This window comes from Mytilus californianus, unplaced genomic scaffold (genome assembly GCF_021869535.1).
Source record: "Mytilus californianus isolate M0D057914Y unplaced genomic scaffold, xbMytCali1.0.p SCAF_4, whole genome shotgun sequence".
Classification (NCBI taxonomy): domain Eukaryota; kingdom Metazoa; phylum Mollusca; class Bivalvia; order Mytilida; family Mytilidae; genus Mytilus; species Mytilus californianus.
In genome coordinates this window covers 50,850,131-50,861,180 of record NW_026262690.1, presented here as the reverse complement: position 1 = coordinate 50,861,180, position 11,050 = coordinate 50,850,131, and the positions used below count along the sequence as shown (strand labels likewise).

General features: G+C 30.4%; 1 protein-coding gene across 1 annotated transcript in view; it reads right to left on the bottom strand.

Moving 5' to 3' along the window:
* Window positions 1-757: 757 nt before the first annotated feature.
* LOC127736955 (uncharacterized) overlaps window positions 758-11,050 on the bottom strand; it is a 35,457-nt gene continuing 25,164 nt past the window's right edge. Inside the window, exons 19-23 of the mRNA XM_052247518.1 lie at window positions 9,286-9,437; window positions 6,141-6,247; window positions 5,464-5,564; window positions 3,642-3,764; window positions 758-2,550 (exon numbers count right to left, since the gene is read on the bottom strand). Of these exons, the coding sequence (XP_052103478.1) occupies window positions 2,436-2,550; window positions 3,642-3,764; window positions 5,464-5,564; window positions 6,141-6,247; window positions 9,286-9,437 (598 nt within the window). The 3' untranslated portion in view covers window positions 758-2,435. The remainder of the gene's footprint in view (window positions 2,551-3,641; window positions 3,765-5,463; window positions 5,565-6,140; window positions 6,248-9,285; window positions 9,438-11,050) is intronic.

The following is an 11,050-nucleotide window of genomic DNA, read 5'->3' as shown; positions in this document are numbered from 1 at the left end:
AATAAAATGGTAAACTTAAGACCATAGTTTCAGATTTTCATTGGAAGGTTGAGTCAGTTGAAAATTTTAAAAGTTATATTGATAGGCCAAATTAATAAAAAAAAAACTTTAGCTTCTTGTGTCAAATTTAGTAAACAGACTCACCAAAAGCACAACACTACTTCTTTTGTGAATAGAAATTGTTGACAGAATAGGGAACATTTAGAAGGTTTTTCATCAGAATTCAGTAAAATGCCCCACAAGAAAAAGGTGCATGATATCCTAAGGCATATAAATATTGCCTAAAATAGTATTGTTTAAAGCCCGATAACTCTGGAACTAAATATTTTGAATTGGTCTTTTAAGTAACCTTTTAAGATTTAAAATATCAAATGGTGACGTATAAGGGAAATTGACAGCCTTGTATAGGTTATCCACTTGTTTTTTTTTATACTGGTATTTTTTTTCAGACACGCCTGTATGCAAGGCAACTTTTACCTATGATCCATTCTGAAATGTATCTAAAAATTTGTCAGCTTGTTTTCTCTTTTGCCATAGCTTACTATACAGTATGGATTTTCTAATTGTTGAAGGACATACAGTGACCTTTAATTTTTCACATCTTTGTCCTTAAGTCTTGATGGATGGTTGTCTCTTTGGCAATCATGCCACATCTACTCATTTTCATAATGTATGGCATGGATGTAAGTGTTTCAAAGTTATAGATAGCACAGACTGCACATTGTATCTTCTTACTAAAAATTAAAGCTTTTTTTTCTTTTTAAGATTTATTTCAAATTTTAGTTTTCACATTAAAAATTTGACAAAAAAAGAAGATAAATTAAAAAAAAATATACATATCAATACACATTTGAATTTCAAGACATGTTTTATATACTGCCATATAAAAATGAAAGCTCTATACATTTCAGGACATCAAATTTTAGAAAGAAAAGGTAGATTTTGATGTGAACGATATAAAACTACATTAAATGCACAACACTGATCATAAAATATCTTAACATATCAATATACTGCCTCCAAACTTAAACCATTAACACAATTTCAAAACAGAAATTCTAATGAAGATAAAAATCTATTCATTGACAAAGCACTTACATTTTGCACTAAAAATTTTGGTCTGCAAAAACCATAGGGTATAAAATATCCTAAGAAAGACTTATTAGTTATTAACCTCCAAAACAATTTCTTCAATGGGTATTAACTATGAAATGTAACTTTACACAAACCACTGTTGTAAATGAATCAGATATTTGTCAAAGCTATTTGTCTTGTCATTAAATAATGTAATCATGATAGCTATAGACATGTTTTTGCAAAAAATATGTATCAGAGGGGATGATTTTTTTTATATTCCAAATAATGGAAAAGGGTGGGGTCATGAATGTCTCCTCAGTTTCTCACCCCTACCACAAAAAGATTGTTATTACAAATCTTATCCTAATTTTGGCAAAATGCTCAAGTATGGCATAGCGTATTGTAAATTCAGAAATTATTGTGTGCATTTATGATTGCGATTTTTGAAGAATGGAAAAAAATAGGAGATTAATTATTGTGATTTCAGGAAAATATGTATACAGATATCAGAATATGAGTTCTTATCATTTCGATACTCGACCAGTCACATTACTTGCATGGGATAATGTATTCAAAACAATTTTTTTCATTAAAAACGTTATAATAGATTAAGTATGGAAAAGTGATCTCAAAACATTTTAATACATTAAGTATGGATAGTGTACTCAAACCATTTTAATACGTTATGGAAAGCAGTCAACACATTTAATAGATTAAGTATGGAATAATGTACTGAACACATTTTAATATATTAAGTATGGAATAATGTACTCAAAACATGTTAATTCGTTAAGTATGGAATAATGTACTCAAAACATGTTAATTCATTTTAAGTATGGAATAATGTACTCAAAACATGTTAATTCATTAAGTAAAGAATAATGTACTCAAAACATGTTAATTCATTTTAAGTATGGAATAATGTACTCAAAACATGTTAATTCATTAAGTATGGAATAATGTACTCAAAACATGTTAATTCATTAAGTATGGAATAATGTACTCAAAACGTTTTAATTTATTAAGTATAGAATAATGTACTCAAAATATGTTAATACCATAAGAACGGAATAACGTGCTCAAAATTTTTGAATAGATTAGTATGGAATAATGTACTTAAAAATTTGCACTCAATATCTTGTTCCATATACAAAAAAACTATCATAAACAATAAATTCATATTTATACAAAATATACTACAAATTCTAATTTAAGACCAAATACATGTATACATTAGATTTGATCCACAAATTGGAACAGTTAAGTCTTCTCAGTTTTCTATTTGGTAATTTATATTTTCCAGTCAAAAATAGCTGCCATTAAAATTGCACATTCAGGGTATCTTAATTTGGCTGCTGTCATGAAAACTTGCTACTATCTGATAATACATCAAGATCTACAGAGTCACAAAGTTTAACAAGATAATTTTGTCCTCTAGAAACACTACTTATCTGGTCCTGTACATCTTCTGCTCTATAAAATATAAGACAATTCACATAAGTTTGCACATGTACTGTTATAAACATACTTGGAAGTATTATTTTATCTCAGTTTGTAAATGCACATATGATAATATATCCAGTGGTTTCATTTAAGTTTGTACATGTACTTTTTGCAAATGTAATAATTAAATTATTTAATTTATCTTATAATTGACTCCAATGCCCCAACAAACTGTTTTTTTTCAAAGGTTTTTTCAGACTCATCTCCATTTTATAATTGTTATTTGCATCTTATATAGTTGTGTGCTTAACTTTGTACATACACTTATTTTGTAATGTGTTTCATTCAAGTTTGTACATTCATATATGAAATTATTTCACAAAACCTATTATTGATTGCAGTGCTAGTGTTTATTGAAGTGTACTATGCCATTATCCACTTCCTTGTACCCAATCAAATACATCCTTGTGCTGTTTTTCATATTCATGTAAAAATGCATTTCATTCATAAAAGCACTGATGTACTACTATCAATAGCAAGATATGTGTGTAAGCCACCTCTATTCTATAGACCTAAAATTGCATTTTCTACAATACTGAAAATATTTTTTTGTCCAGAAATTTGTAAGACAAGTCACCATTCATTTGTAGTTTGCATCTTGTTAGTATTCATTATGATCAGGACATCAAGATGTTTTTCATTTAACTAACAAACTGTATTAAGCAAAGTAGTGACTAAATTATCCAAAAACATTTGAATATTGCCATAAATATGGAGATTGACTTGATCTACAACTATCAATATATTCCTCTTTTAACAGGAATGTGGTGTGACATTTCACATGTAGGGCATAGTTGTTTAACAAGGTGTTCTGTAAAAAGTATGTCATTGAGAATGAATCATGTTTTGTCCTTTTAAAATATTTGTTTTAATTCCTGAATTTGTTTCTAAGTTTACAATGCCTGATGATTTTCAGCATCACAGGTAAAACAACTCTGACATTTCTCACTTTGTACTTTATATGCCTACTCTGGTTTCTAAACTTTCAACCTTCCACATATTGGTAATTTATTCTACATTCAAACAACAAAAATAGGTATATTATTACACGTAATATTTACCTTATTCTACCCATTTTTACAGTAACTTCAGGCAATATGTTACAGCAAGCATCCTCCACATTAAATGTTAATTTAATGTTAACTTTTCTTAAGGTTTTAAGTGACCACTTCTCAACCACAACACTGAAAACATATATGAAATATTTTATTATGGTGATTCCAGAAATAACAAAAAATGTACAAATTATACACCAAGGCTTGTGGTCATAACAATTTGGACCAATGAAAATGCTGGATTTGGTGTTTCAAGCAAAAATGTTATACTCCCAGTTCTGTTTTATGAAATTATGACCGTAGGCCTAAATCTTTATTAGACATCACCAAACAAATCTGTGTTCTGTTGGTATGAAAAGAATTCATAGTTTTGACAAACAGGAAGTCAATGCCCAACAGATCTGAAAAATTGCTTATAACACAATACAACTTGAGACAAATGTAAGTGGCAGGCCAAATATAAAATAATTTCCAAATACACAAGCTGAGTAATATATCACAGAAATTATGGATGGATGGGGGCATTGCAGCACTCAGTGGATGGGCATAACTATGTGTGGTGGCAAAATGCACTTTTTTATCTTATCAAAACGCACATAACTTTATTTTATTTTGTTATTTTTTCCCTGAGAGATTTTCATAAGCTATTACAACATATGAAACAAAAATGAAGGATCTGCAGACCCCATAAAATAATCATTTGTGGAATAGCCCTGATCTGTAAGAAGGAAATGTTTATAGTGTAGTGAATCAAGCAATTTATTCAATGATAAATCTTTTTCTTATCTTGAACTTTGAAAGAATAGAATATTTCACATGTAAAACAAAAGGGATAAACATCAAATTTCTAATTCATAATAAGAAGATAAGACTATAATTTTGTTTTTGTTTTCAGCAATTATATTGCAAAAATGGTGTCTTCCTGCACTGGTTTGACATTGCTGTATAATATTTTTTATGAAGTACAGTTACTAATATTAGAGAAGGACAACATGATTTCACAACTGCAGGTATTGTTTAAAGTACTTTGAGCTTGCTATCAGTACCTTTGAATATTGTTATTTATTCTTTTGTTTACACTTTTATTTTAGAGTTAAGTGTTTTTCCTGTACTGACTTTCATGGTATATTCTTTTATGTTCCTATTATTAGTCCACTGATAGAGATTAAAGCGGAAGGATTAAGATCTCAAAAAACTAGTTTAACCTCACCACATGGTTATGTGCCTGTAAAACGTCTGAAACTTTGTTAGTAATTGTCATATCTTCCTGTGTTTTTGTCATTTTGGAGAATTTGATGTTGGCTGCAGATCATACTTAATGGGTTTGGTACTTTACTAGACTGTGGACAATTGGACTACTACATAACGAATGGACGCTTGTCTATTGTTACAGACTGTATGTTGACCTCTAGATGTCTTTTGGTTTTAAGTATTGTTGGGTTGCTGTCTCATTAATGTTTTACCCACATCTCTTCTTTTCTTTTTTTTCAATGGTAAATCAAATTTATTGAGGGCATATCTCATCAGGATTCATCATCACTTTCACTTAAGTTATTACTAAACTAAAGCTACTGCATGATTTTTGTCAAATTTTGAAAAGAAATTAATTTCCTAAAATGCTTATGATGCTGACACACCTATATTAAAGTCTGGCATAACCATATCCCCAAGTCCATGTTGCAGTGGAGGACAATTATGATATAGGATTTCTGTACGACTCCAAATAAAGCCTCAGATTCAGACCAAACTTTTGTATTTTATCAAACACAATAACATAATGAAATGATTTTTTTTTTTCATTAAAATTACTGCAACATAAGATACTTACAAGTCCTTATAAACTGTCACTATATACTTCAAACAAAGAGAAATTATTTGTCGTTTAAGGCACCTAGCATTCAAAACAATCTGTGACAACTTCTGCAACAACTGAAAAAGAAACTACTTACAATGAAAACACATTCTAGATTTGTCCTATCATTATACATTTCACATGTTTCTACATTAAAGGTTATGAAGACAGTAAGTTTTGCACCTGAATATCTGTTTCTTTAATTTAGCGAGGAAAATATTTTATCATTGAACAGATTGTAAAATTTTCTAATTAAATTCTTTATAATAACCAATAATGTTTTACTTATAATCCTTAATAATACAATCAATGTTATTTCTTTTATGGGTGCTGCTTGTTATTTATTTCTCGCATGACCAGATATATATACAAAAAATTGATACGAAAAGTGAGTCTAATTTGATTGGCTGATCTAGCATTATGAGATGAAGTTGTGACATTTTGGCTATTCGCTAGTTCATTGATGAATTTCAAAGGTTAAGACGATGTACATTTCGCCCATGGCAACACAGATGTGTGATTTCTTCAATAATATACAAAACACTCACTCTTTTTCTTTTTGTAATTTTAACAGTAGAAATAAGTTTCACTTTTCTTGACATTGATAAAAGCAAAAAATTCAACTTATGAAATAACAGTACTATCACTTTTACCTCTGGTAGGTCAGATATATAGCTGAAGGTGTGGTGTAAAGAATCTCCATTATTTATTTGTTGTAATATCATAACATGTATCAACTTCATACAGGGACTGGCAGAATCTGAAAAATGAATGGATTTTCGTCACCAAGCTAACATACCAAAAACAAAAATGATTGTGTTTCTACTTTTCTGATATTCAAACTCAACCAAGGTTCTTTTACACTTGAAGTGTATTTGGCATGAAATAAGGTACTGTCCAGGCAACATGAATAATCATGAAAGAATAATCCCAATCCTTAAGATTATTTCAGGAAATCCAACAGTAATTGTAAAATTCTGGCCTATTGCAATAATCAACAGTGAAAAATAAACATTAATAAAATTGAGAACGGAAATTGGGAATGTGTCAAAGGGACAACAACCCGACCAAAGAGCAGAATACAGCCGATGGACACCAATCGGTCTTCAACACAGCGAGAAAATCCTGCACCTGGAGGCGTGCTTCAGCTGGCCCTAAACAAAAATGTGTACTAGTTCAGTGATAATGGACGTCATACTAAACTCCAAAACATATAAATGAACTAAAATTAAAAATCATACAAGACTTACAAAGGCCAGAGGCTCCTGACTTGGGACAGGCACAAAAATGCAGAGGGGTTAAACATGTTTTGTGAGATCTCAACCCTTCCCCTATACCTCTAGCCAATGTAGAAAAAACAAACACACAGCAATACGCACAGTAAAACTCAATTTAAAAGAAGTCTGAGTCCAATGTCAGAATAGGTAACAAAAGAAACTTAGCAAAATGACAATGATACATAAATTAACAAAGGACTACTAGCAGTTAATGACATGCAAGCTATTGACCTCAATTAAACTGATTGAAAGATTATGTCTTCAACATATGAAAATCAAGCACAATCCCTCCCATTAGGGGTTTAGTATCATACCATCATAAAATATATGAGAAGAACATAACCCGTATCATGCCAACAACTGGTTTTAGAATAAATGTGTTTATTTCCGATTCAAAGACCCTATGAGTGAATCAATATTAAAACCAAAATATGCCATCTTAAATGACCTGACAACAGTATCGTAACTATATCCCTTCTTAATAAGTCTGTTTAAAGGTTTGGTTAGCTTTTGCGGTGAATGCCGACATTTTTGTGCTTTGTAAAGAATATTACCATAAAAGATTGGATGTGAAATACCTGAACGTATAAGATGTCTGCATGTTGATTTATATTTACGAATGATGTCCTTGTACCGATGATAAAATTTAGTAAATGTTTTGACTAGTTTGTGATATCGAAAACCCTGGAGTAATAATTTTCAGTAATACATAGATTTCTTTTGTTAAAATCAAATATGTTGTTACATACATGAGCGGATGGAACAAGTTCGCAGGCTCAACAAAAATCATCTCTTTTATCATAAATTTTGGTATTAAGCTTCCCGTTAAAGATATAGATATCAAGATCCAGGAAAGGGCAGTGTTCATTGTTAGTAATGGCTTTATCTAAAGTCAGTTCAGCAGGATAAATCTCTTTAGTGTGCATACTGAAGTCGTCATTATTGAGAGCCAATATATCATCCAAATATCTAAAAGTGTTATTTAATTTTTGTATCAGATGTTGTTTAAATGGGTCTTTGCTGATTTTAGTCATAAATTGTAACTCATAACAATACAGAAACAGGTCCGCAATAAGTGGTGCATAGTTAGTCCCCATTGGAATTCTGATAACTTGACGATATACGAAATCTCCAAAGCGAACAAAAATGTTATCTAGTAAAAATTCAAGGGCAGTTATAGTATCAAAGCAGGTCCAATTGACTAAGTCCTTTTTTGTTGTTACTAAAAAATGACCTAAAAGAGTTTGAACATATATATTCGCATTCTGACTTTTTAAATGCCCATTTAATTAGGTGTGTGAATTTTTTCTTAATAAGAATATGAGGCAAAGTGGTATATAGGATAGAAAAATCCAAACTTTGAACAGATTCAAAATCACCAATATGAGCATGCAATTTATCAAGTACTTCCAACAATTTTTTTAAATTTTATTACTATACTTTATGCAAATTTCTTATATCGTCCATTCATTTCATTGGACACCAGGCATTTATTAATTTTCACTAACCTTTCATAAGCCCCACCTACCCATAGTAACATGTGATAATATTAGCAATGGGTGTTAATGCCTACAATTAACACCCGCTGAGCCCAAAGATTGCCGATCCGGAACAATTAACACCCGCTACGGCAGAGGTTTACCGATTCTTATTTCTACACTTTTTCCGTCGTTATGTTATTGTTATTAGTAATCTATCTTAATTTATGACTTAATTTTTTTACAATTGTACTTCTAATAACATAGTGCACACTTGAATCATAAGGCATTCAGTATAATAAAAAACATACTGCCCTTGGATGAAGATGTTAGGGTGATTAACACACTCAGTGAAAAAATTATCACCAGCGACTTCTTGGGTGATAATTTTTTCCCTCGTGTGTTAATCTACCCCAACAACTTCATCCAAGGGTAGTATATTTATATCATTCTTTTCAAATCCAAACTGCAGGCTACAGAACTAAGAGCTGACCTACATTTCTCAATACTTCTGAATCTAATCTAATTGTAAAGTTGAGATCACATGCAACCTGTAGATGAATTTTTTTTTGTGTCTTTGAATGATGTCTCATTGGCATATATCTCGTTTTATTCATATCAACACTGAAATTACCTTGAAAACATTGGATCATTAATAGAGATAAACATGAAAGCTCACAATTTTTTGACAATTAAATATTCAGATACCAATACAATAGCTTTCAAAGTATCATTGGTCTATCATAAGATATTCTTCATAAATATAATTAATCAGGAAACTTTAAAAACAAATGTAGAAAAGCAGAAAGAAATGAAATTGACTGATGTGCAGGCACAACATACTGCTTATATCTGGCACCAATATGTATAGATGCTAAATTGGTATACCAAATACCAATGATCTATTCTAAGAACTTATTCATAAACTCATCTAAATATTTAAATTGATACACAACAAACTAACAGACAAATGCATAGACTGGAAAACATAATCCCCTTTACTATCATAGGTGGGGCATAAAAAACAGAATAATAAAACTGACCTTCTAATAATGACTGCACATGGGCTGAAGCAATTTTTGTTTGTCCATTATCTGGTTCTCTTTGTTTATTGATTGACAGTCGCAAGGTATCATCATAAAATAAAAAGGTTATGAAGTCATCTTCATAATTTTCAATATGCCATTCTGTCAAACTGAAATAAAGTTGAAAATATTATTCTAAATTCAACAATTATCTAAAAGAAGATATATGGATGACCAAGGGTCTGGAAACCATCATATTTGATAGTCATAATTGATATAAATGAAAATTTACAAAAATGAAACTCTTTCTTTCGACATAAATTTATAAATTTTCCATGATCAGACATATCCTTTTCTTTGTGTCCTGAGGAATAAGCGATTTTAAGTATTAAGTAAAATACTTTTCAATTTTAAACGGTTTTATGCTTTATATCACTCATAAAACGTTTTTACAAAAACAGATCCAACATGTTATGTAGTCTAGGCTGTAAAACCATTTAAACACATTTATGTTGTGACATCTGGTATGAATTTGAGTTTGAAAAAAAATTACTTGTCTTTCAGGCTTAAAAACTGACCCCCCTTAAAAAAAATTCGAAAGGGTTCCGCGGAACCCAGTGTCTCGCCTACTTTTGCTGTTAATCACAGGCTCAACAAAAATGAGGAAAAAAATTAATAAAAATATTCCTCTCTATACTATCTTTTGATTTTAAGTAGCTTCTGTCCAAGTTTGGTAAAAATCCAGAATAGTTTATGAATCTAATAAATGTTTTAAAAACTTAAAACTGCAGACTGTATGTAATGTTAACTGGAAGAAAAACTAAGTCCATTTATAAGTAAAATACAGAAAAAATGGAACAAAATTTAAACAAAATTTTCTTCTAGATACTAGCTTTTAATCATAAACAAGCTTCTGTCCAAGTTTGGAACAAATCCAGGTCAGTTTAAGAAAGTTGTTAAAATTCTAAAAACTTTAACCACAGAGTGAATGTAATGTTATCTGGCAGAAAAACTAAGTCCATTTATAAGTAAAATACGAAAAAAATAGATTTTTTTTTTTACAAAATTTACTTCTGGATACTATCTTATGATCATAAACAAGCTTCTTTCCAAGTTTGGTAGAAATCCAGGATAGTTTAAGAAAGTTATTAAAATTTCAAAAACTTTAACCACAGAGTGAATGTAATGTTATCTGGCAGAAAAACTAAGTCCATTTATAAGTAAAATACGGAAAAAATGGATTTTTTTTTTTACAAAATTTACTTTTGAATATTATCTTATGATCATAAACAAGCTTCTGTCCAAGTTTGGTAGAAATCCAGGATAGTTTAAGAAAGTTATTAAAATTTCAAAAAATTTAACCACAGAGTGAATATTTGTGGACGCCGCCGCCGACGGAATGTAGGATCGCTATGTCTCGCTTTTTCGACAAAAGTCGAAGGCTCGACAAAAACAACATTTCAGGACCATGGTAATGGCCTTTATTTTGAAATCACTATGTGTTTTGTTTTTATTATTTCCTTCAAACTCACTCATAAAACTGAAATAAAATGATGCTAGTGTAACAGCAAACAAACAAAGACACACACAATGATTGGAGTGTAAAGGATATTCCCCCTAGGCAATGATGAAAAATTAAAAGTATCACCAAACAGGAAGTGACTGCCTGGCAGATCTGAAAATTGCTGACGTGGTCCAACTCCTTTTGGTGTCAAAATTTGTCTTTTTGTATGCATGCTCTTATCATATACATCATGTTATATATAGCAATTAAACTGAGGTG